The 27,537-nt window shown below is 40.9% G+C and overlaps 1 protein-coding gene and 2 long non-coding RNA genes across 7 annotated transcripts in view; 1 reads left to right on the top strand and 2 right to left on the bottom strand.

Annotated features, from left to right (window-relative positions):
* The window catches only part of LOC146498400 (uncharacterized), a 122,891-nt gene that overhangs the window by 65,594 nt on the left and 29,760 nt on the right, over positions 1-27,537 (top strand). The window contains exon 1 of one of the 5 annotated variants that reach the window (XM_085141213.1): positions 5,459-13,791. The exons of the other annotated variants lie outside the window; for them this stretch is intronic. Coding sequence (XP_084997339.1) covers positions 12,384-13,791 — 1,408 coding nt within the window. The 5' untranslated portion in view covers positions 5,459-12,383. Of the gene's footprint in view, positions 1-5,458; positions 13,792-27,537 lie in introns of those variants that run through there. 5 annotated transcript variants of the gene reach the window in all.
* Positions 907-5,461, bottom strand: LOC146498402 (uncharacterized). The gene is made up of 2 exons (XR_014870848.1): positions 3,490-5,461; positions 907-2,526 (listed from the first exon to the last, which is right to left on the bottom strand). It is a non-coding gene; the product is annotated as an uncharacterized LOC146498402 (long non-coding RNA).
* Positions 12,146-15,816, bottom strand: LOC146498401 (uncharacterized). The gene is made up of 2 exons (XR_014870850.1): positions 14,411-15,816; positions 12,146-14,380 (listed from the first exon to the last, which is right to left on the bottom strand). It is a non-coding gene; the product is annotated as an uncharacterized LOC146498401 (long non-coding RNA).

Genomic DNA, 27,537 nt, shown 5'->3' with positions numbered 1-27,537 from the left:
CACCTCAAGGCGCTTTATATTATTAGATACAAATATGTCTGTGAAGGTTCTCAGTCATCCAGGTCATCGTAGTCTAAGGAGCTTGGAAAGAAAAGCGTCTGGACTTCTTTGAGTTGCTTGAAGACGTTTCACCTCTAATCCGAGAAGCTTCTTCAGTTCTAAGGGTCCCTTAGAACTGAAGAAGCTTCTCGGATTAGAGGTGAAACGTCTTCAAGCAACTCAACTTCAAGCAACTCAAAGAAGTCCAGACGCTCACTGATGGACAAAGGACACACTGTGGAAGAAACGTAACATGCACCCAACCTTGAGATGATTGATACTACTCTCATATGTAACAAATATGTAGCTTCAACCTGTTAGTTTATCTTAATGTAGAGACTGGAAACGTGTATTTCACCTAACTATCTTTGCTCAGATATCATCATGATGGCTCATTTGGTTCAGTCACCTGATGACTATGTAAGGTTGCTTATCTCCCAGTAGTGTTTACACTCTCTGAAAGACAGAATTTTACTCACAAGTGAGCTCAACATAAGACATAGATCCTCTAAAGAACAGCTTTAGACTGAAGATTGACATCTTTACCTGTCTTCTCCTCTGCCCTTTGTGTTTGCACTATTCCTCCTTCGCCTGTATTTTTATAATTTCTTTCACTCCTTCCCATCTGCTGCCTGTAGATCATCTGAAAGTCGCTGCATCTTCCTGCGTTCCTGCCAATTCTGACTCACCGGCACGTAACAAAAATTGCGATGTAGAGGCTAGAGGTATCTGCCAGTCTTCTATTTGCTTATTTGGGTCTCAAAATGTATCTTTTTCTTTCTTATTTTAGGACAAAATATATTGTCTTTGATGTTTTATCAGCTCTAATTTTCCTAATTAAAAATCTCTGTGGTGCTTTTAAATTAATTCCAGTCATAGGAACAACAAGTGGGCTAAGGGGGAGGTTTTGGAAATTATTTTTGCTTCTTTCCCTCCTTTTCTCCCGACTTATCACCTCCATACTTCACCCCAGTTTTCTTCTTTATTTGTAGCCTCAATCCCCTCTCTGGTTAAGTCTCTTCCTCAGTGTATTAGCTTTATTTAATCTTTCTATTCCTACCGTTCTCCCGCTTTCTCTTCTACCCTTTATCATGTCTCATCTTTATCTTCTGTCTTCCCCATTCCCCCGTCTACCCACCCTCCTTCTCTCTATTTGTCCTTTCTTTTAATGCCCTCCATCCCTCATTTTCTTCCCCTGCCTCCTCCCTCCCTCTTTGCCCTTACTGTCTCCTCCATCCACATCACGTCTTTCCCTCTCCCTCCCAGACTCCCCGCGTTGCTGCGGAACCATAATAATCACCGCATCGACAATTTGGGTGTGGGTGGGGGCTGTGGGGGTGTCGGCATTGATGGTAGTTTGGGAGGGAGGAGGGTTGGGGAGGGCGTTGTCAGGGAGACATGTGAGGCGGTTGCCGTGGAAACACAGAGACTCTGCAAGTGAGGGATGGAGAAAGGGTGGACTGGGTGTGACACTCAGTGAGGTCGAAGAGTTAAAAATAGAAACGCTCTGACAAGATCCCCCTCCCCACCACCACCACCTCCACCACCTCCTCCTCCTCCACACTGCTCACAGTTTCTCTTTCACTCTCTCTCTCCCTTTTCTGATCTGTGCCACGGGCAACCAGCTGTGGCATGTTCTGCCTTCGTCTCCAGTTTATCCTCGACCTTCAAAAAGAGAGCTGTTTGTGACCTCCACCTCCGATAAACTGCGCCACAAGACTACATAAGATTTCATTTGCTGCTTTGTCTACGTATGTGATTTTGTTTTGCTGCCTCGAGCTTCTATTTGTGTCCCCAGTGGCTCCCAGGTTGAGTTGCCAAAGTTTTAGTCAAGTACAGATTTTTACATTTACACTCAGGAGGCTGTATTTAACAACTTCAAAATTTCTAATCATCAAACTTTCCAGAGATAATTTCTCCAGGCTAAATTTGCATTTACAGCAGGCCTTTCATAGGCAAAGTACAGCCATGTACCATTAGCATACTAATGAAAAGAAAGATTGGAAAGGATTGGAAGGAGCTGGAGTAAAGGAATCAAATATTGAAGCTCATTGCTATCATTTCTCTTTTTGCCTGTGAAGATAATATTGAAAATATTATTTAACTATAATTTGGTTTGCAAAGAAAAAATGTCTTTAACAATGTGCATAGGGTTAGGGTATTCTGAACAGTATTCTGCCTTAAAAATCACAGCAGTAATTAAAGTATGCTAACATAGGCAAATAATGGCAAATAATTGCAGCTATTTAGTCTATAAAATTAAGATTCTTTAATTAATGGCTGAACTAAGAGTTAAGCAGTCCATGCAAACAAAGTAACAAAGGCAGACACGAGGCAGAGTACTAGAAATATTCCCAAAACTCCAAAAAAGCAAAACTCATGGGAATTATGCAAAAGCAGTGGGGTTGCAATGCAGGTGTGGAGAGACAATCTGGCAAGGAAGAAATGGAAGCATGAGGTTGTACCTGTAAGTATCGAGTGACTCACCTGCAGTGTTGGGAAGGTTACTTTTAAAATGTATTCCATTACAGAATACAGAATAAATGCCCCAAAATGTATTCTGTAACGTATTCCGTTACGTTACTCAATGAGAGTAACGTATTCTGAATACTTTGGATTACTTAATATATTATCATGCTGTTTACAACTACATGAATGTACTATTGCTGTGATTTATTACTGTTACTGAAGGTCCGCAGCTCCGAACCGTAGTAAAGGGACCTCTGGCTAATACGGTGGGTTCTGTGTCGGGCTCATAGCCGAAAACTAGCTTTACTTTGTTGTCTGGGTCAACTTTGCTTGTGAGGGACAGAGAGAGGCGTTGAAAGGCTGCTCCAATGGAGCTTATTGTTTTTGGAGGAAAACACGAACACGGTGTACAGTCGAGTCTTAATAGCTTACTTACAACTGGGCTCGTCAGGCACTCTTCTTGGCTGCAGTGGTTATTATTATATTTACATGCTTCCAGCTCCTGTTTTTCCTCGATGACAGCTCGTACTTTTCCTTTTTCTCCCACCTCGCGCTCACAGACACATAACGGGTATGGCAGTCCATTCTCCCTGCAGCACGGACTACACTGCCCATGATGCTACATTCTTTAGAGCTATACCTGTAGCATTCTGCCTGTTAGCTTAGCACAACAACAACAAAAAGGCCTCTCTCACCCAGAAAACACAGAGAGAGAGAGCGTCACCCTGTAACCATGGCAACCGTAACGCTGCCACCTGGAACAACAGAGCGTAGCTGTCAAACAAAACCCAAACAGTCCTGACCCGCTACAATATGAAACAGGAAAGTACCACCATCTAATCCATTTATTTCAACAAAGTAACTGTATTCTAAATACCACCTTTTTAAACGGTAACTGTAACGGAATACAGTTACTCATATTTTGTATTTTAAATACGTAACGGCGGTACATGTATTCCGTTACTCCCCAACACTGCTCACCTGTTGGGAAAGGTGTGGTACAAACAGCGAGAAAGTCAAAGTAACTGCAGTAAAACCAGGAGACAGTTACTCAACGTTATACAGGTCATCGCATTTTTACATAATCATTGTTAATAAATAGTAAATAATAGTTAATTAAACTTCAGAATCTTGTTATTTTGCTATTAAAAAAAGTTCAATAATAATCATTTTTAGTAAGGTTGTAATTAATGTTTGAATGGTTGTGTCATATGTCAATTCTTAGTGAAAGCAGTGAAACAGAATTTTAACCGATTTCAGTTTTGTAAATGTCATCCAATAATGTTATTAGACCCACCACACAATATTCATTAATGAAAAAATGTTACTTAAACTAACTATTAATCCGTTTTTTATTAGTATCATTTCATTTTTAGCAGTAAAAAAAAACAACCTTTCAAGTGGATTTTAATTAACTGTCAAGTTCTCAGAGTAACTTGCAAATATTGGATGTTTCACAGCAGTTCTCCAAAGCCCCTCTTATCTCAGTCAAATAGGACAAACAGCAGAGATGGATGTCAGGTTGGGGAGAAAAATAGGCCGGTAACTGACATAGAGACCTCATTTTGGTTCATATCTGCATATAAACTGATCTTTTTTAACGACGTATGCAGTACTCTGCAAAGAAATGAGCCACCCTTCATTTCTTCACGTGTTGCCTCCAAGGAGCCAGACTTTGATGTCATTTTTTAAAGAACATTAATCCACAAAACTGTAATATTTGGTAAAAGAAACAATCCATGCTGGGATGGTGGTTATGTAGTTTATGATTCAGCCTTCTAATTAACTTGATTAGAAGGATTTGGAGAATTTGGAGCTACAGTGACTTTTAAACACGACTCACTGAAGTAATTCAGGTAATTAGAAACCTTTAAATTGGTCCAATGTGTGTCAAAGCTGTAACTCTGAGCTATAACTCAAAGCTCATACACATATTTTTAGAGCGAGCGTCAACTTTCTCCACACTTTCTTGATCGAGGCTGCTGCGGTATCTGCAGAGGTATTGACTCACAGCTCATGGAGCCAATTAAGGTACAGGGTTTCTCACATCACATGTCAGTCACAAGGAGACGATTCTCATATTTATAAATTCAGCCTGAATTAACTGGTAGGAAAAAAGCACATGATGTCTTCATAATTATCTGGTTTCCCGAACTGGTAATAAAATGGGATTGAAACTTTGTGTCAATTACAAGTGTAGAAAAACACAATGTGCTTAAGCTAACATCACTGACTGACACTGAGACACAAAAGAAAAAGATGTGCAAGATTCTGCCCAAATCTGAATGATCCAACTTTTGTTTTGTTTAAAGATTGTTTCATCTCTGCTTTAAAGGTTCATAGTCCAAAGTCCAAAATAATCTGTATGTATCTGTTTATGCTAAGCCTTGGTTTAGCCATTTAGTTCATTCATTGATTGAAGTGAGCTCGATTGTGTCACAGTAGACAGAAGTTGTAATATTCTTTTTTGTACTAGAGGGAAACGAAGTGTTGAAAAAACAAAGCTGTGAAATGTTAACTATGTGCCTCATGCTACTTTTATATGTGTCCTTGTCATCATGGTGAACTGCACTGTACTCTAGCAACACAGTGAAACTTGATGTATGGAGTATTAGCTACTGGCCACAAATCCTTCAGATCTGATAGTTCAGCAGGTACCTACAAAGGACTGAATACAAAGTGGCAGTCGTCATCTGTCACACTTTAAACCTTGAACCCAGTTGTGAGTTAAACTATACTCAAACATAAGTGGTGCCTGGATTTTTTGCATAATGCCTATCCTTTCTAAGTCTAATGGTCTAATGTCTTCCTCTCATGTGGTTACACTAGACAAATTGTTTATGGATAATTATGTAATAATACTCATTCATTTTCAGTCACGCTTGATGAGCTGTTCTTGCTCTTTTGGCACAGGCCTGGCATCTATTAGGGGTGAAGTGGTGTTTGATGGAGACACTCGACTGCCCCAAGTTGCTTTAAGAGGCAGATTATCTACAGTCTACATATTCAGTAGTGCTTTCTACTACATTCTCTGTCTTTCTAAAGTACTTTTAATTGTTTAATATTATTTTAAGTGTTGAACCATTGGCAGTACAAAAAGATGAAGGTAGCTTTCGGTCTGAAAAGTGAAGCCAACAAAGAAGTGCCTTAAACCTGTGTTATTTTTAGTGGCCACCAGGGGGTGTCTCCTGTGGTCCTTTAGAAGACTATTAGAAAAAGGCCCTTGACCTTGACCTTGGTAAGCTAGTTTTGTAAATTCATTGTAAAATAATGTTATTAATCCTATCATTCATAACATACAGTTTCAAAACACAGAGGCGACACATGACGGCAAAAATGCTCATCTTCAGGTTTCAGAATGGGACTTGGTCTTTAGGGGTTAGTGTTACTGATAGAATAGGATTAGGTTCAGTTTTTCATTAAAGTTTTGCCTGGAACTCCTTAATGGAAAAATTCTACACTAATAGAAAAAATGTATGAGATTTAATTTGTAATGTGATATCTTGTAGTTTCTGAATATTTGTCAGTTTAGCATGTGGGTAAAACAAAATTCAAGGCTAATGCCACGCAGGTTGTTTGGTGACTCAGATGTTAAGATGAAGGTAACACTGCTGGCTGATACTACTAGCACCAAAACATTAGCAGGAGACCGCTGCCTGGGGACTGACGTCTAAGTCATCATCGCTGGTATCCCTAACCCCTTTTTTGAGGAGGGCAACTTGGAGGACTTTGATCTCAACGGGTTAAGTCAATTATGATTGCTAGTTATTAGTGGCTTCCACCTCTGTATGTACTCAGTGCTGCTGATCAGAAACACCCTGCTTGTCTTGCCATTTTGGACATGCTCCAACCCAGTCATCTAGCGGTTGTGATTTGGCCTCGTTCCAAATCAGTCAGGCCTTAACACCTGCACATTTCCTCCACATACAAGATATTGAGTAAGAGAACCAACTGTCATTTATTACCTAATATATCCAGGACTTTCACATTCATCGCTGCACCAAGACAGTCATCATTGCAGTTTAGAGTTCCATGATGTACATACAGGATATTACGAGAGCTATATCCCCTTTTGAACATGACCTTGGTCCTTTGGAAAGGTTACTTCTGCCTTTAGGCAACCATAAGAATCTCTAGTAGATTGTGCCTGAATTCCAGATGGTTGCACTCCTTGAAGTCAATTTATTCTCACTGCAGTGCACATGGTGTTTGTGATATGAGTGCAGCACAGAATGTCAGGTCACTCTGGAAACAGCATCATTTGAATGCCTAGAAAGTGGCTGGAAATTTCACTTTGCTGAACAAGCCTACAGAGAAATGTAATGTAATACTGACAGCTGATGAAAGCGTTCTATTCCTCCTTACAAAGGTTTGTCCCAGGCAGAGACCACTGCACAACTCTTAAAAATCCTTTTTTTATAGTCTACGTCAGCTCGCCATGCCGTGGTTCCGTGTTGATTTTCCATATTTTTAATGAGCTGACGTTGAGAAGTGTTTGGACTTCATCTTAATTTAATTATTGGTGTGTTGTGGATGTCATTATAATAAGGGCGCCATTGCCTTATGCTTTGAGTATTACACAGGCATACAGAGCAATCAAACCTAATGAGTCGCTCTTGGTGACACTTAATACCACCGTGCACAACAGACAGCCACTACTCACTTCGCCATGACCATGTTGCATTAACAGATCCAACCAGTCGCCTTCAGGCAACTTTTGTTGTAATTTGGCCATATATAAATAAAAATATAGTGCTATATTTCATAAATAAAATTATTTATTATTTTTTATTTATTTATTTATTTTTTAAACTTCCTATCCACTCTCTTATATACTTATCTGCCCTAACTTTAAATATAGATATTCTTTAAATGGTAGATTTTACATGATGAGATATCCATTCATTCATTTTCTTATTTAGTCTTAATTGGCTATCAGTCAGATCTCTCACTAGTCCATTTTGCATCACTATTAATATAAAACAAGCAAAATGTTCAGTGGAATTTATTACTCATCTGGTCAACAACTCTTATACTAATATATTTAGCTAAATGTGGGACATGTTTTTGACAACTTACTTTTACCTCAGATAATTTAGCTTGTGTTAGTGATATATGTGCTACATGTGCACAGTCACCTAAAACATTCACAGTCTACTAGAGATGGGAACTGATAAGGATTTAGTGATTCCACAATATCACTTATTCATTTAATTCCTTATAGATTCTCCTATCGATTCTCATTGCTCCATTTTGAGAGTCACCACCATGACTGAGCAGCACAGACATTAGATTCTTGCAAATGAATTACATGCTGTGGGTCAAATGTTTGTGCCTGTTGGAGGTTTTTCCCTCTTTGCTGTGATCAGTGTTGGGGTCATTACTCATAATAAGTAATTATCACACATAATACACAGAAAACGTTTTGTAAAAAATAACGCAGTACTTGACTTAATTACAGAAAGCAGAAAGTAAGTCATTATGCCGCTTGTTACTTTACGTTCATGTTACTCTCTAGAATCACCTTCTGACACATTGTCTAATAATCACCATTTATACTAGGGGTGGGCGATATAAACGATATACGATATAAATTTGGCCAACAATAGAGATTTTGACTCTATCGCAATAGCGCATGTTGATGATGTCATCAAGCTGCGCCTGTTTTGGTCGAAAGCATCGCAGCGGCTAAAACCATTATCATCTGCAAATTATGCCGACAGTTATAGCAAAGAGATGAAACATTTTTGAAATATGGGGAAAGCCAAAAACTGTGCTTCCTCCACTTCCGTAACATTGATTCATTAATGTTGAATTCTCTCGCAGCTGCTCTATTCCCACGTTGTTGCAGTATATTAATTACTAATCTCGTATTGTGGATGAATAATCTCAGTTGTTCTCCTGACTGAAGTTTGGCCCGTGTATAGCATCCTGCTATGCGATTGCATTTGTCCCTGACCACCAGAATCCCTCACGTTAACTTTTATCAAGTGGAAAAAAAGTTAGCGTTCATCCTCCAGCTTCACTGTGCTAATGTTATGCTAACATAGCTGTGTAGCTAGCAATCACGTAGCACAACATTATATACCAGGTAGTGCAACTTCAGTAACCCTGCAAACACCACTGCTGTTTAGTTTTCTGTCTTCATTATGTTGGAAGTGGTAGCAGAGCTGTATGTTTTAATTAGTTTCAAAAATCTCTCTGTCAGAACATGGTATGAAATGTTTAGGTGTAAACTAGCGAGCTAACTTCCTGTTAACTTGTAACTCCGTTAAATATAATAAATTCTGTTTTCATGGATGTTAAACTTAATTGTTACACCCGATAAAGCAGCAACGCTGATGATTTAATTAAAGATGAAAGAATTTAGACCGTTTTAACTCTCAGTGTTCGTTTGACTTTGGGACCTGATGTGGACGGAGTTTTGGACCCAGATTACTCCGCGAATCTTTTCACTACGGCAGCCGTAATGCTCTGACAATCCATCAAGCTGTGCAGCTTACCAAAGTTGTACTAAAACATTTTTTAACAGATTTCTGCACGCAGAAATTGGTTCGAGGTCAGTAAGCACAACCAGAATTCATACACAAGGCACACTCGATTTTTGAGAAGATTTAAGGATTTTAAGTGTGGAAAATACGTTATACAGAAGAAAAGAATATATCGTGATATATATCGTTACCGCACATGCTTCAAATTATATCGCAATATGAATTTTAGGCCATATTGCCCAGCCCTAATTTATACCATCAGTCCCACACACCAACACCAATCCCTATTCTAATGAGGATACACATATGTTTCTCCTAGTATTTAAATATGAACAAAAAGAGACTTTAAAGTAATCGTGACAGTAATTTGACATTAGAAACATGAACAGGTAGAAATGGATCTGACTGCTCATCTGCTTTCACCTGTTGAAGTTCAGTGTCTGGTTGCTGGCCTGGGGTATTCACTCAGCTTTAACATCATGCGGGTTCTTGAATAACTTAGGGTTAGCATGTTGTCTGTGCGGGTCCTTACAAAAAACTGAAGTTGTGTTAGCAGTAAAATGTGGGTATTTCTGCCCTGGACGCTCTTGTCCTTTTATGCAAGAAAAATGAAAGTAATGTTCATATCTGTGCTGTAGACTGTGTCACTATTGTCACACGAACTGAAAACACCTCATTGTAATGTAAGTACAAGGGGAACGGATAAGCGGGATCAACAGGCAAGCAGACATATAATCCTGGGAACCTGTTCTGGATATCCATCCCTGCATTCAGTACAGCAGTGTATATTGTTTCATATGCAAAACTAATTTTGTTAAATGATTATTCTTATTTGTGAATAGAAGAAGAAGAAGAATTCTTATTATTGTCCTTATAATTAACAGGAATAACAATCCTTTTATTGTTACTTGTTTTGCTTTTGTTTTGTTTTTTGAATTCCAGTAACAACAAGAAAAATGGAGGCAAGCAAGATCCTTAAAAATATATAGCACTATATATTCCAGAAATTTCAATCCAAGAACATTTAGCCTGGTCTAGTAATCGTTATGAATGCAGAATCGGTTGCACTTATGTTAATCCCATTGTAGAGACATTGGCTGCAATTCATCCAGAGATGCTTCAGAGGTCACTTGCAAGATAATTCTTCATGAATAGAAGTTAATGGAGCTAAAGGGTTACATTAAAAAAGGCCAGAGTGTGTTGTAGGTTTTGCAAATATACTATTAAATATATTTTAGGATTTAATACTTATGCCCTTTTTGATCTCTTGTTTTTGTTTTTTTGACAAAGAAGCCCATAAAACACCCGCTAATGTATGCTGATCCATCTCTTAACAATAATAGCAGGAGTAATTGCGCTACAGTTACAAATATGTAGTGACTTTCATTACAAAGTTAAGTGCAAGTTAGCGGATAAGAAGGAAAAAGAATAATGTGTTTTCTTTCTTTAATCATCTGGTTTCAGTTTATTTGCCGGGAGGAGGGAAATGGTTGAGTGATCTACAGGCTTTGAGCGGTGAAAATATTTCTTTTAATTTTTATTGCACAAAAGTAGAAGATAAGAATGCAAAGTGCTTCCAGGACAGAAATAACTGCATTATACTGCTAACACAACTTTGGCTAATGCTAACACAACATGTGTTAGCATTCAACATGTAATGAGCAGTTAGACTTGCAGCATTGTAGCCTCCATTTCTACCTGTTCATGTTTCTACAGTAGACTCACTACAGTACAGTAGAATTTCAAGTGTCGTTGGTCTGTTTTTTTCAGAATCAGAATACTTTATTAATCCTGAAGGAAATTAGGGTTACAGCAGGCAGCACGCTAATGGCGCATGCGCACTTACAAAGGAACCTTCAAACCTTTTTTAACTTTGCTTTGTATTGTTGGTTTTGTTAGTGTGTGGAGCCGTAGCCTAAGGTTTATAGTGTTAACTAGTAACTACATGACAATTACTTTAACATGGTCATTTTAGGCAGTAGCATGAATCCCAACACTGCTCAAAACTGAAACGTCCATGTGTGTGCAAGAAGTAGCTGGTTGTAGTGTTTGAAGGTAATGCTATCACACGGCTGGTGATGGGACATCCCCAACACTGAAACTGAAAATGGGCCTAGATCTGTTAAAAGCATGATGAAAATGTCCAGAAGATTTCCAGATTGTTGGCTAAAGCTCCATTGGGCTGAATGCTGTTCTGTTCCAAACCCCATGTCTGGAGTTCAGAGTTGTCACATTGTCATCTGTTGTTAAAATGTCAGCTATATTTGGCTGTATAAATTAATTGAACCTCAGTTAAAGTTATAAGTGTAATGAAAGGATTTGTTTCAGTAATTTATGTCCAGTGGATAAAATCTTTGCACAGGGAAAATGCGAAAAGCGCAAAACAATTTAACTGAAGGCACAAATTAATGGAGACAAGAGTACAAGGTTCAGACGTAAATTCTTTTGTGTGGCACTTCACGTCGTCACTGTGGTGAATTTTATTATGTAGTTTGTCTGCTTTTGTGGACAGTCACTGGCTGATACAACAGGGAGACAAGTCTCACCAGGATGATTACAGTCTTCAGCGTGTCTTTCGCCATGTATCAACATGTGAACACTGGCTGTCATTTGGCAGACGAGTGACGGTGGCAGCCATTGATCTGGTGCTTGTGTGCATGCATGTTCCCCGCATGTGTGTATGCAATCTTTGTCTTATTGTGTGTATGCCTGTGCATGTTTGTCGCTAGGGGTTGGATGCTGAAATCTCGCTCCAGCGAATGAGGGAATATTCCTGGCTGTCATGTGACTGTGTGATGTCAGTGAGAGAGAGAGAGAGAGGAAGAGAACAGAGATAAAGACATAGGGAGAGAGTGTGAGCGAGAGAGAGAGAGAGAGAGCAAGGTGCAATTTACCCCCACAGCTGATCAGTGCAGTGCTCAGAGAGAAGCTGAGACGACTAGACTCACACACACACTTCTTTTGGCTCACTTATATGCACATGCACTGTGCACACACACACACACACATGCACTTTGGGCACGTCAACACACAAACTGGGAGGCATCACTTTAAAAAAGAAAGGATGCATTGCTTCCTCTGCTTTCTAAGCTCATGATACTTTGGATACCGAGGACAGATCTGCCTCCTGGACAAGAGTAAAACGATTCTTACTGGAGAGAGAGAAAAAACTCTGAAGAAGAAAAAAAACTAGACAAAAAAGGACACGCAATACCAGCAGAGATTATTAGTGACAGCAGCGGGTTTGGACAACCATTCAGTGGGCATTATCAACAGCAGCTGCACCAGCAGCAGCATCAACAACACAAACCTTCCAGCACTCTCTCTGGCGTCAGCGTCCCTGCGCTCCTGGCCTCTCCACTGTTTCCCTCCAGTCCAGTCTCTATGCACCACAGTGACTGGTACTGCCAAGGCCAGATGGCACTGGGGGGGCAGGTTGCCACTGCAGCTCAGGCAGGGTCCAGAATAACTTTGAAGGAAGATCAGGTGAATTTAGGGCAAGCCAGGATGGAAGGTACATCGTCCAGAGTGATGGCCGAGGCTCCAGGTGTCCAAACCTTCAACATGCCGGCACAAAAAATCGATGATGAGGAGTTCAAAGGGGGGAGATTGAGGGAGGGTGGACTTAGGGTGGGGGAGGCAGGAGGGTCATTAGGAAGTGCAGGACAAAGTCCCACTAGCCCCCTGTCCTCCCACTCCTCCCTATCCTCTTCGTCACACTCACCTTCTCTCTCACCTGGGACATCCATTCTGAATTCAGCCTTGGACCCTAAACCTATACCCAAGCCCGACATTGGCCAAAGTAATCTGCAAGCAAAGAATACAGGCAACAAAGATGATTTGGCTGTCCAGGGCCAGGGCTCACTTTCTCCTGCAAAACAGATATCTGGCCAAGGGGAGAGGAGCACAACAAGCCCTTCCTTCACTGGAAGCACCAACTTAAGTCTTGGAAGTCAAGACGATGAGAAGAAATCATCTGGGAACTTACTCGGAAAGCACAGAGAAAATTTTCCTGCACGTACAACTGGAAACCAAATCCTCAAGCCATATTTAGAAAAGCAAAGTGTTCATACACAACCTGGTGAGACTGCTCTTCCATCTGCTGACTTAACCCTGAGCAAATCTGGTCACACTGCTGCACAAACCACAGACCCACCTGCGGCCTCAGCCAACAAAACTACCACTAGTGTTGGACAGAGTGGATTGGAAAGAGAATACTCAAGCCGTACTGAAAAGAGAACGTCAGGATCGTGGACGTCAGAGGATATTAGTGTTGAAAAAGAGCACGAGGTTGCAAGTCCCAGAATGTGCCGCGATTTAAATGGCGCTGAGGATGGCAGAGCGGGATCGTGTCGTCCATGTAACAGAGAAACAAAAACAAACCATAGTAGTGATGCTCCACAGCGGGCTGCAGTGAGACGGGCAATGTCTGACTGTTCACATCTGTCTGTTCCCATGGTAATGGCAGGGACATACCCCACCAGTATGGGAGGCTCACCAGCGATGGCACCAAATGTGCTGAATTTTACCATGACAGGAACAGCATGCCTGACCAGGGCGCCCTACCAACACGTGGCTGTCCGGCGCTCACTTACGGTCACGGACGGCACCGAGGCGGCTGCTGCAATGGCGACAATGATGGTTTCCCCATTAATAACATCTCCTGTTTTGCCGTCTTCCCCACCCCCAAAGAGACATTATGGAAGCTGCGAGAGCAATTTTCTAATTCCTGTCCCACCCCCTGTTGGAGCGTCAGCTAACGTCTCTCAAGATAGTAAGCTAAACACAGCGGGTAAGACTTCTTGACTCCCTCTATGTGTGTAGTTGTAGTCACTGGAGGCCATGACTATGCATCAACCAATCAGCACACAGTCACGTGTTTTGCTTGACTGAATAATATTTACGTTCTACCAAAAAAAATCAGTTTATACAGCGTATACTTGTCTTGTATATTTCTCTACATTTTGCCGACATCTAGTAGCATGTAAAACGCCTCATCTGCCAGAAGGTGAACTTAATATAATCCAGTGTTTTGGTTAATAGTGTTTCCCAAATACTATTAACCAATAAAAAAGAATGCCATGCGCGCAAAAATGCTTCTGTGTGGCATAGTGAGATTAGATGCTGCCGTGCAAACAGAAAAGTCGAAACATGCAAAGCCAAAGACTATCGCAGCCATCAAATGGCTCTGTCTTTAAAAAGTCCATCAATGGTAGATCTCACTGTGACCCTGCATGCTCATTTTCTAATGGCTTGGGTAACAAACGCAAGCCGTTTGCCAGTGAGCACATCCTGTTGTATCCTCATTTGTGACTCCTGTTAATGTTGACTTGAAACTAGTGACTAAACCCACAAAGTCGTTAGCTTACTAAGGCCACAGGCTTCTATACAAAAATTTAAGTTTTAGGCACTTCTGCATTGGCTTTATTTCTGTCCATGCTGTGTACTTGCATTCTTGAAAAACTGTGACAATGTAGTAGTACTAGCTACGCCCACTGCTTTCACAAAAATGTATATGCATTTGGTGAGATGGGCATTGCAAACTTGTAGGAGCAGCCCAAGGTAGCTAAATTAATAGTGTTACTTCAACCCATAGCCACATTGGATATTGTGGGGCATCCCACACTAGCAAAAGCAAAACCATGAAGACTAAATGTGTAGAGGGTTTTGCCTTGCCAGGAGAGTGTATTATCTTCAATTAAATTTAAAATCTTCCTTAGGGGTTGCATGTCACTGGAGCATTAATATTATACACCTAAATTCGTGAGTAGCAGCAGATCTTTCTTTGCCCTTCCTGCCTCTGCACTGACCACATATCATTACAGCACAATTGCATTTGGCTAAATTTAGCTGTCTGCTGTGGCTTCCTTTCAGACAATAAGCCAAAGTGAAAAGAGATGCATTTTAAATTTCAGTAAGAGGCTTTATTTCTTTATTAAGCTGCCATATCTGTTTCAGTTTTCACAGAAGCCAGTTTTTATCCACAGCGTGCATTTAGTGTCATTCTAGTTTATGATAGCAGTTAATCAAGTTAATGAGCTGAGTTGAAAGGAGTGTATGGCAGTTGCACATGTCAATATGTGGAGTAATGTGTAATAAAGGTATGAGAGGGTTATCTTACACGGCCACTAACTTAAGTTTGGAATAAATGTATAGCTAAGTTGCATGGCTAGTAAACACACTGAAAATAATGTGGACAGAATGACAAAGAATAAAGGAAATGACAGCAGACGAGATGAACCTGCTGTTTAACCAGGTTATACGATTTCTTGCAAAGGGGGAGGAAGAATCACGATGTTGTATTTGAAGTAGAGGTATGATCCATAACCAGGTCAGTGTTACATTGAAAGCTGTCTGGCCAATAGACGTTCTCCTCCAGGGGACTCGTACGATAAAAAAACGTAAAAGGTTGAGTCTCTTTTAATTGACATCTTCTCCTAACATCACATCTTTATCGTGTTTCATCTTATCTGATGAGTGTCTAACATAGATCATGGTGCAGAATTCTTTTATGAGTGCCTAGAGATATTCAAAGGACATTTTCACAGGTTGAGACCGATGATGAAACAAAAGCATGTGAAGAGGATTATGGGAGAACTCTGTCATAGATAATTTCCTTTTTTATAGCCTTTTATCTATAACAACAAATCATCTATAACAGTGTTCTCCCATAATCTTCTGCCTGTTCTCTTCACATGCTTTTGTTTCATCATCATTGCGGGGTGGCTGTAGCTCAGGAGGTAGAGCAGGTCATCTACTGATCAGAAGGTGGGTGGTTTGGTCCCTGGCTCCCCCTGTGTGCATGCCCCAAATTGTTCTCTGAAGTTCTCTGAAGTTGAGTAGAAAAGCGCTATAAGGAGTCAGTCCATTTAATGTTCCGAGACTGAGTAGAGAAGCCCTGCTCTGCTCACTTTTTGCACCATACCTTTATTTTAAGACTACTAAAGTAGCTTTGCATGATATATAGTTCAAAATAATCTTCGTTTATCTCAGTCAGGGCCTTAGTTTATTTGAAGGCTTATTTTTGATTAGCTGCCCTACATGAAAGGTTTGATCAGCCAGAGTTGTTTTTCTGCAATGACCTTTTAAGGATATTCGCTGTCACTGATGTCATACAGATGCAAGAGTAGGAAAAACTGCCTGAAACATAGTGTTTAGTGCAGTCTAAAGCCTGATCCAGTTGCTCGCAGGAATTACTTGTACTGACCTCATTATTTGAAACTGTGTCCATGTTTAATGTGAGTATCAATCATTGGAAGTGTTTGTGTGACAAAACATAAAAGAATAGGCTGAATAGACCCAATCTGAGATTATTTAATATGTACCATTTGCTCTTATTGTAATGGCTTCTGCTGCTTTACTTTTAGAATAACTGCAAGCCTCTAACTGTTTAATCCATCCATTCAGTGTGTTGTTTTGTTTTGCAGCCTGCAGTTGACAGAAAGCTGGAACATTGATTAGACATTGACACTGACTGTACTCATTCAAATATAGAGCGGCTATTTCTAGCATTTTGTGTGTGCGCATATTTGTTCATACACACAGTATGTGTGTGTAGGTGAACAGCTTCCACTGACGTGAATCTTTGAGATTCTAAAGGCACACGCCCACACAGACACACTCACAACAGACAGCATGTCTGCAACTTAAGGTGCTGTCTTCATTCAGCACAGAAGGGACTCACAGCTACACGTACCACACGCACGACAAAGTACACAACTGTGAAGGGAGGGGGCAGACAAGTGCAAGGCTCAAATCTTGAGCTTACACGACACAGACTGAAAATAAGCAGATATTAAGAACAGTTAGGCTCAGCTAACGGCAGCTTTCATTTAAGACATGTCTTTCAGCTGATGGCATCAAAAGCTTCGTTATGCGCTTGGACTCTCAAACAAGACACAGGTTACAGCAGCTGCCTGTGGTTTTTAGAGCTCATTCAAAGGACTGGGACTGGTACTTATATAGTAGGGGTGCAACAATACTCGTATCGATATTGAAACCGTTCGATACAGTGCTTTCGGTTCGGTACGCATATGTATCGAACAATACAACATTTTTAATTGATTTTATCAACTTTCCTTCTGACGATGCTGTCTGTGTTGAGCGCTCAGTGGATCTGCGCTCGACAGTGCAGCCTAGGCGGAGTAGTCGAACGCAGATTCACTGAGCGCAGGGCAAGCTAGCGAGACAGAAGTTAAGCTCTCGTTGCAACAAATTGAACCTCCCCCACCCTAATTCAGATGTGCCGTTTGGAACTATTTTGGTTTTCATGTGAAGTATGACCCTGAAGGTAAGCGCGTCATGGACAAAAGTAAAACAGTATCTCGGAAGTGCCACGCAATGCTCAATTACATTGGTGGGAACTAGTGCGTTAGCGCAGTTAGCTCGTTAGCGCAGTTAGCTCGTTAACGTGTTGGCCGTCCAGCCCCACGCACGGGGGCGATCCGCGGTAGCTCGTTAACAGAGATTTGCCGTGTTGTGGCGTTAACGTCATTTCAACGAGATTAACGCTGACAGCACTAGTGGGAACACAACGAATATGACTGCACATTTACACCGACATCATCCTAGTGCAAAGACAAGTGGAAGCAGACAAAAACAACAAGCACGCATGCTACAAACTTTACCCGAGTCATTTAGACAGCCGTTAGCACATGATTCTCCTTATGGGGACCTGATATGTTTAATATGCTGCTGAGAATATAGCCCAGAAGAAGCGTATAGTATAGCTTTTATTTTGGAAAGAGCCATTTCTCTGTAATAAACTCTCTTTTCCAAAGATGAGGGATTTCTCGATCAGATAGATTTATTTTTTTTATTACTTTGTTGTTTCAGCAACATTAAATTTAAAAACTGTACTTTTGAGTTAAAATATATATTTATAATTTTAATAAATGACAAATTAAAAAGGCATGAACATTTTTTTTGTATCGAAAAAATATCGAACTGTGACACCAAAGTATCGAACTGAACCGAACCGTGAATTTTGTGTATCGTTGCACCCCTATTATATAGGTGTTTTGTGCTCGAACTAGGCACTCAAAGCTCTTTTTGGACTCTGTTAAATTTGGTAGTATCAGTGGTTCCCGTTAATAACAGCAAACTAACGTTTAAAAGCAGCTGGTTCATCAGACATAACAGCAGCTGGTTTATCTGTAGCCCAAAACAGATCATGGTTTTTGTTTTTTAACTGGAGGTCAGAACAAAATCAAATAAATCAGCAAAACAGTTTTTACATAAAATAAGTACTTTACTTCCTGGTTTGGTTTGTTGTCAGAAAAGCTGGAAATGGCATCTTCTGGTCATGTTTTGTTAGTTTGATTTTGCTAGCTGAATACGTTTTGCTAAATGCTAACAGTTATGACCACAAATGCTACAAAGTTGCTTTTTGTAACAGTGAGGCTAAAACCAATGAGGCACATTATACTTAGGTGCTTTTTAATTTGCAGGGTTAATGATGTGAACAGCATATATTTAACCCAAACCGTCATCTTTCATAAGCCTAAACAATTTGTATTGTGCTTCAGTGTAGCCACAAAGCCAGTGAAAGGAGTGAAACAAAGCTCTGATTTATTCCACCTTCATTTACAATTTACAAAAGTTCATAAACACAAATTACTAAATTGTTAGTTTGCTACAATATCTGTTAACTGCAGCTCAATTAAGTATTAAATGTAATATCTAGTGTTATTCATTGTTTTAATTATTTTAAATTCAACATTAAATTTTATAATTTGTCCAACAGAAAAAAACTAGTTCTATATGAGGAAGTCAGGAGCAGTAAAGACGTATGTGAGGGTGGTGGAGTAAGAGAGTGGTGATGGGTCATGGTGGGGAGGGTATGACATTAGGTATCTACTTTGAGCCAAGAGCGTAGATTTGGTTTTGGCATTGGTGAGGACGGATGAGTCAACCACCGAACCCTGCCCTGTTTCTTTTTTTTTCCTTTTTGTCGTTGCTTCTTGATAACAAAAGGAGAAATATACTTGCCTACATATGCTATTCTACTTGCTTTTAAACCATTTAAAATTGCAATTCATAGTTTTATACGTCAATTATATAATGTTAAATTACTATTAAACAAATGACTAAGTATTTTAGCCATATTTCATATAAATCAGGTATCATACAAAAATAAGAATAGCTTCAAATACAGTCATGACAATAAAAGAATATGACTTTAAGGACTTAACAACATTACTTCAGTTATAGTACACCAACATCTGTTATACTTTGGCACTAATGGAGCACTGAATTACCTGGTGGGTTTTGTCCATAAAACTACTCATCTAAGATTACCACAGAGTAAAAGATCTCTCATCAAAATTATGCAACAGTTTAGGCACACTGTTCCCCCGATCAAGTCAGTGAGCTGGGATTTTTTTATTCTAAACATGAACTACTGTTACAGCAACAGACATGGACTACTGGTGCCCCACACAACAACTCAATGTCCACTATGTGAAGGAGCCAAACACATGCCTGCTCCTCTCGTTAACTGAGATAAACTGCTGGCATATTGGTTTTACATCTATACTGTCCAGTCTCTCCTGGTGGACATACAGCAGCATTGTTTAATCTCATCCGAGTCACTGTTAACCTTACCCATCTTTTTAGTCTTCTGAGAGCACTGAAGCTTCTTTCAGCCTCAGTAGATACGTTTTATCCTCAGATTAAAAATATTATTCTGTGCTTGATGTGCCTCACCTTTGGCCCTGGCTCCTCCCCTCTGACTGCACTAGGACATATTGCCACCTGATAAAATAACACACTGATTCGTGCAATATAAAAAGTGAGACGTGTCAATTCAGATTCTTTGCCAAATATACACTAATGAATCAATTTACATCAGCAGCCTAACAATTGTCATGATAATAAATACTAGTTAATCTACAGCACCAAATTATCAGTCAGTAACCTGTGACCTCGCCTCTTCACCTCTGTCTGAGCTACAACATGGCAGAGCTGCCTCTGTCACCTGATAAATAACAGTGAGACATTCCAAATACATGCAGTCACATATGTGTTTCAAATACAGTAATGAACCAACAAGTCATCATCCAATTTCACCTGTGATCTTGTGTCACCATTGCTCTCTGAGCTTTGTGTTGGTTCTTCTGTCACCTGACAAATAGGACATACATGACAATAAGAATAAAATGTGGAGCTGCTTCAGTGTTTCTGTCATTTTGTGCAGATCTTGACTCGTCAGTAATGTTTGTAGGGTGAGTGCATTTTTAAACAATTTGTGCAAACTGCACTACAAGGTGGAATATTTGCAAAATCATGACTACCTCATGATATTTTGTCTCAAAAATTAACCCTATGAATATGTCAGTACCATTAGGATGAAATTATTGTGTCACCAACATTTTAATGTTAGACATATATTTTGAACAGCCTCTGTAAACTAATATCCTGGCTTGCTCGAGGCTGCCGTTTTCTGACAGTTTTAATCAAAATTAGAAACTCTACTCTGGGAGACTGAGAGAACTAATAGTGCTGCTGTTGTGCAGTTAGTTTCCAAAACACGTTATTCATGGTTACATACAATTTTAGACTGATGTGGGCCAAAGCAGCATGGTGGCATGGTGGTTAGCACTGTTGCCGCACAGCAAGAAGGTCCTGAGTTCAATTCCAACATCAGGCCGGGGTCTTTCTGTGTGGAGTTTGCATGTTCTCCCCGTGTTTGCGTGGGTTCTCTCCGGGTACTCCGGCTTCCTCCCACCGTCCAAAGACATGCAGCTTGTGGGGATAGGTTAATTGGAAAATTCAAATTGCCATTAGGAGTGAATGTGAGTGCGAATGGTTGTCTGTCCCTGAGTGTTGGCCCTGCGACAGACTGGCGACCTGTCCAGGGTGTACCCTGGACAGGTCGGCGCTGGAGCCTGGGATAGGCTCCAGGGGCGCTGGAGCCTGGGATAGGCTCCAGGGGCGCTGGAGCCTGGGATAGGCTCCAGCGCCCCCCGCGACCCCGAAAAGGATAAGCGGAAGCAAATGGATGGATGGTGGGCCAAAGCCTAGCATAGCCTGTAATGTTACTAAGACGGACACATTTTATGAGTGAACTTGGCTTTAAGTGACTTACAGGTTTCTTTGAAAATTACTTTCTTATATCCAGGTTCTTCCTTTTTGCTGCCGTCCTCCTCTCCTCCTGGCAGCGCAGGCTTGCCGCTGCTAAAACTAAACAGAGCTCCCTGAAAGGCACAGCCAATCACATTGGCCATATTTGTCACATGACGTAGGACTCCAGTAGAGAACGTAGTTTAACTCTTTCTGCACCGCTGGGTGAATGAAACGTTGACAGATTGTTTTTTTCTTTCTATCGGGTTTGTTTTTCTTTACTCGAAGAGATCAAATTATTGGTGGGGACAATTCAATAATCGCTGGATATTGGTGGGGACATGTCCCTTCCATCGATGCCAAATCTGCGCCCTTGCTTTGAGTCCATTCTTGTTGGACAGGTTGACAGATGAGGTCAGGCAGGAGTCTCCGTGGACAATGATGTTTGGAGTTTGTAGACTTCATTGTGATCTGTACTGTGAGCAGGGAGCAGAGGAAGAGAGCCTGGGCAGGTGGAGGTATGCACCGTAGAGGAGGGGAATGACAGTGAGTAGAGTCTTTGTGTCTCTGTACGGCCATGTTCTGATTTACACGGCAGTCAGCTGTTTCTTTCTCTCTCTGTTTTACTTACAGACACCAGCATGTGCAGTTGGTTGCTAGCAGTTGTAGCATGGTATGATGGTAATGGATGATCTGACTTGTTCATGTTGGATGAGTCATATTGCTGGTGTGGCAGGGTGCAGTAATGTGACCGTGAAAACCGAGCAATAAAACCACCAGTTTATTAATCAGGGTATGAAATATAGTGGAAACCATAGAGCAGTCCTGATGTGTCTGCGGTCCATGTTGTTGAGTTTCTCTGAGTTTCACTGAGTAACTAAAGAATAATTTTGATGGTATCCTTTGTTCTCTGTATTTGACATTTTAGTCAGTAAATTGTATGCTGTGATCTACAAACACATATATCACCACAATGCAGTCCAGCCAACAAACACTAGCAATCTGAGATCCTAAAAGCAGATATAAAATGGATAACACACAGGTTTCTACATACATAGCATTGCTGAGACAGCACAGATCCTCTTTGCCACCACTTTCCACATAAAAGGCTCCTTTGGTTCGCCTCCCACAAGAACTACTTTCTAGCACATTTAATACTTGCAGCATGTAGGTCAGATGACATATATATATGCCACCTTTTTCACATTCACTAAGGAATAATTCAGGTAACAAACTGCTGGAAATCGGACTTCCTTCTACCACCTGCCGCTGGAGCAGAGACTTCCTCTCAGACCGTGTACAGAGAGTTAGAGTGGGGCCTCATCTTTCCTCAGCCCTCAGCCTCAACACCGGCTCTCCACAAGGCTGTGTACTGAGTCCCCTACTGTACACTCTGTACACACATGACTGTGTTAGTTCCCACCCAGACAACACAGTCATCAAGTTTGCAGATGATACCACCGTGGTGGGGCTCATCTCAGGGGGAGATGAGACGGTGTACAGAGCTGAAGTTCAGAGGCTGTCAGATTGGTGTGTAGATAACAACCTGGACCTTAATACCACCAAGACAAAAGAACTGGTAGTTGACTTCAGAAGGAGGAAGTCCGAGCTGCAGCCTGTCAGCATCAACGGGGAGTGCATGGAAAGGGTCTCCAGTTTCAAGTTTCTGGGTGTGCACATAGACACAGACCTCCAATGGAGCTCTAACACCTCTGCGGTCTTAAAGAAGGCCCAACAGCGTCTCCACTTTCTGAGAATCCTCAGAAAAATGGACCTGAAGAAGGAGCTGCTGACCGTCTTCTACCGCTGCTCCATTGAAAGTGTGCTGACGTATTGCAACGGTGTGTGGTTCTCCAGCTGCACCACAGCACACAGAAAGGCACTCCAGAGGGTCATCAATATGGCCCAAAAAATCATTGGACATCCTCTTCCCTCCCTGAAGGACCTCTACAGCACTCGCTGTCTCAAGAGGGCACGCAGCATCCTACGGGACTGTACACACCCAGGACACTGGGTGTTTAAGCTGCTGCCGTCTGGCAGGAGGTTCAGGCTGCTGAGGTCCCGGACAAATAGACTCAAGGACAGCTTTTACAACAGGGCAACAGCCCGGATCAGTGCTAACAGCTGACCTGTCCCTGGACTTTTTTAGGGGGGTGGTAACAATGTTTAAAACAAAAGCAATAATAATATTTATATTTATAACAAGGTGCAATAGTAATTAATGTGCAATAATAACAGTGTGCAATACAAATACACTTATTCTTCTTTTTTATTACTAAGTTAATATACTGTGTTGTGTTGTTTGTGTTGCGTTGTGATGTGTCATATCATGTTGTGTTATATGTAGTGCCGACGTAGGACAGTTTTCCAATTGCATTGTACTACTGTACTATGTATGACTGTGCAATGACAATAAAGAGTTATCTTATCTTATCTTATCATATAACTAGTAAACTCAGCTGAACAGCTAAAGGTAAACGTTCAATAGGTCTCAGTCACACAGGCATAGACTGGTCAGTGACCCTCGGGCAACCTCTGTTCACTAGAGAAATAAAAGACAAATGGCAACACCAATGACAGCAGACCAGATAAGCTTGCTGTTTAGCAAGATTACATACAGTCACGACTACCTACAAAGAGAAGATAGCGATGGCAATAATACATTGCCGTGGCGCTGGGGGTTGGGAAGCGCATCTGTAACCAGAAGGTCGCTGGTTCGATCCCCGGCCTCTCTTTCCTGGTTGTTGTGTCTGTGGGCAAGACACTTCACCTACCACCTACTGGTGTTGGCCAGAGGGGCCGATGGTGCGATATGGCAGCCTCGCTTCTGTCAGCCTCCACCAGTGTGTGAATGAACAGTGGAATTGTAAAGTGCTTTGGGTGCCTTGAAAAGTGCTATATATATATATATATATATATATATATATATATATATCCAATCCATTATTATTAGTATTTGTAAGAGTAGCTGGATCGAAAACAAGGCTAATCCTACTGTGAAGGCTGTCTGGCCAAATTATATTTTCCTCCAAGAGGATTCAAATTTATTCTGGATGTAATTCATTTTCATTATTTCTAAGGTTAAGCCTCTTTTAATTGTCATCTCCTTCTCTAGTTTGAGATGTAATAAGGCAATTCAGTGAGGGGGAATGGTTTTTCTTCATCATTGGGTTTCATCTCATTTGATGACTGTCTAACAGATATGATCTTGCACATTGGTTGATGCGTGTCCGGATGTATTTTTCACATGTGAAGACTGGGGCTTCAATGGCGGGGCAGATCAACTTTTTCTGGGGAAATCTGTTTTGTCCATAGAAGCCCATAGTCTATAGATACGAAAAAATTTCTTGCAACAATGCTTCAGGCACTGAATTTTATACCATTGAAAAGCCTGTTTGTTTCCCCTTTTTGTGGGTTGAGGACCAGAGTTGAGTATTTGGGTCGCACCCATGAAAAACTCAATCTTGTCTGCCAGTGCCATTGTTTCGTTTACTGGATTGGATGATTGAAGTCTGAAGAAAGAGGACGTATTGGCAACAATTTAGTCATTTAACGATGGGGGCCTCAGTAGCACGTGGAAGAACATTATGCAGCCACAGCCTGGCACCTCCTCCTTGTGCTGGTCACCAGCTGTGTGACCACCATTTGTTTTAAGTAAGCCAGTGTGGTTGCACATGCTACCTCCCACAACCACTTGCCACCTGGTTGTGGACTACACACTTTGGTTACCAGGATATCACAAACCAGTCTCTAGGCTTGTACGAAGAAGGATTTAAGAAGGTTATTTAAAGCCACAGAAAGCTTGTCGCTGAATCTTGTGCTTCGTATTGCTGAACTATCACTAGTAAAGTTCTATTGTGGCTAAACGCAGGCACCACAGAAAAGGAATGTGTGGCATGAAAAGGACAGTATGTGTGCCTCTGCTCCATTGATTTTGATCTAATTGATCAAACTGGAACGTGTTAATGAAGTGTGCTGCCAACTCAGTATTCTTTTGCACTGGCTGGATTTCACTGTCTGTGAGAAGTTTCTATAACACTCAGTGTTGATTTCTGCCATTATCGAAAGACTAAAAAAAGACGCTGAGTAATATTGTTTGGAATAAGAGACACATTTTATGGACCTTCGCTGTTCACTGCAGCTGAAGAGGTCAGGATGCCTCATCAATTCCTCCTTTTAGTTTGTTTGCTGCTATATGAATGAAATGGATAATATTGATTTATTTTCACCAAAATCAGACCGGGCCAAAGCTCTGCAATAAATCTCGGCCATCAAGGCCTCTTTAAGCGACTGCAGCACGTTATGAGTTTGCATTAACATTAGCTTAACCTTCCAGGGCAGGAAGTGACTTCATTTACAGTTTGATAAGCCACCACAAAATAAATCACTGGGGCAGACAACCAGTAAAAAGAGAGAAGCAGCAGGATAAATAGGACAGTAGCACTGAATGCTGAACATACTGTGGCACCTTACCGGCACACGTGAGCCATTCATGTGGCAACTATCTGTGCTCATTACTGCTTGTGCCTGATTTGATCTCTACTGCAGGCTAGTTTGCAGCTCCAGTTAAGAGCAGCATAAGAAAATGGATCTTTTTTCATGGCAGCTGTAGATGCTGCTTGATTGTTGGAGAAAGCACAGCAGCAGCAAGCTGCCATCGGTTGAAAGGAGGAAGAGCGGTTATCGCACAGTAAACAGGGGGCAAGAGGGGGGGGGCATTAGGGTACAGCACAGCCAGGCCTTTCCACTGTCACAGTTACATAAGATGTGTCTTCATGGCAACAAAAGGCCTCTGTCGCTTTCTGCTCGCAGCCCTCAGCCCCGCTGTGTCCTTAACCCCATCGACCTCATTAACTATTCCCCTCTGCTCTCCTCATGTATCCCTGTTTACTTTCTTTCTTTCACTTTATTGTCCTTTTTCCTCTGTGGATCAGTTATTACCGCCAAAGGTGCTTCATAACCATGTCACACACTGAAAAACACTGGAATTTATGTAAACACGAGTATTATTACAGTGGCATGTTTAAAGTTTCAAATAATGTGGAAATTGTATGTAGAAGTATCCCTGTAGGCCAAACTTCAGGTGTTTTTTGTACTCTTTGTTCTTCATGATGTCATTCTGTCGTTCTCGTAGTGAGAAAAACACATTTAATTTGAGGATTTTCTCTCTTGGGAGAGGTGCTGAAGATAGTCTATTGATATGATTGATTGATATGATTGCCATATCATCCTTAGAGATGTTAACTAGATACGGAAGAACTGGGCCCATAACACAACCCTCCTTTCACCGTCGTTGGAGATCATTTTTTTGGTCTCCATGTTCCACCATAACTCAGATCACAGGGCGCAAGCTATTTAAGTATCTCCCAGATTATTAAGGACTCAGTTGGTGGTAGAGCTCTGCTGTTGTGGAATAATTTATTAGGATCACCATCGAGACCTTTAAATCGAGACTAACAACCTATTAATTTCACTTGCAAATGCAACTTTAAAACCTTCCTGCTGGAACCTCATTTTGTGTTGGCTTTAGTTTTATTCTCCAAACTGTTAGAGTGTCTGCACTTTGTAGTTATTAAGCATTTAATGATAGATGGTGTTTCTTAAAAGAAATGGTTTAGATATTTTGTAATGCTAAATATGCAGTGATATTTTGTATTTCTTATAAACAGTACAATACAAATAAAGACAAATAAAATCTAATTATAGATGAATCATAAGAGAGATATTAGTCATCTAGTTCATAAAAAAGATGACAGATCGACTCTTAAAAAGGGTTCAGGGTTGGATAGGGTTTGACCCCTATGACATGGATTATTGTGAGGATACAGCCTCACAATAATGAGGCAACAAGCTCTTACATAAGGCAGTGCAATAAAATAGATGGTGCTGGCCTGTTTACCAGCCAGACCCAGAATCATCTGCAGCCTCGACCTACATAAAACCTTCCATGTGGAGATTCAAATCTATAAATAACAAAAGTGCAGTTGCAACCAGAAGATCATTTGATGTGATGGATTTTGTTGGTGAACACAACCTTCACCATTAGCACTGTGTCATCATTTAGGTGCCACACTGGATTAACGTTTGTGCTCAAGCTTGGTCCTGTTTGTTTGTCACTGTATATTCTTTCATTTCACAGGACAGAATAATCTTTATCATTTCACAGACATGGTTTCTTCATAGCCTCAGATGGCCTTTGCTTACACCGATATGACGAGGGCCATTTAACAAATAATGAGTGCACGTTGTTAGTGCCAGAAAAAGCTCAGAGAAGATCCGGGACAACTGGATAAGTCAGGAAATCTCTTACCAGCATTCAGCTTTGGTTTCTTTTACTCATTACTACATTTGTCTTTTATTTTATTTATTTTTTCAGCAGCAGTCCCCAACCCCCGGGCCACAGACCAGTACCGGGCCGCGAGAGTTGAGGTTTTCAGTTTATGGTTTTCAGGGTTTTTATTGTTTTTTATCATTA

The sequence above is a fragment of the Neolamprologus multifasciatus genome, chromosome 18 (genome assembly GCF_963576455.1).
Source record: "Neolamprologus multifasciatus chromosome 18, fNeoMul1.2, whole genome shotgun sequence".
Taxonomy (NCBI): Eukaryota; Metazoa; Chordata; class Actinopteri; order Cichliformes; family Cichlidae; genus Neolamprologus; species Neolamprologus multifasciatus.
Note: the sequence above shows the minus strand (reverse complement) of the source record. Positions and strands in the feature narration are given on the sequence as shown.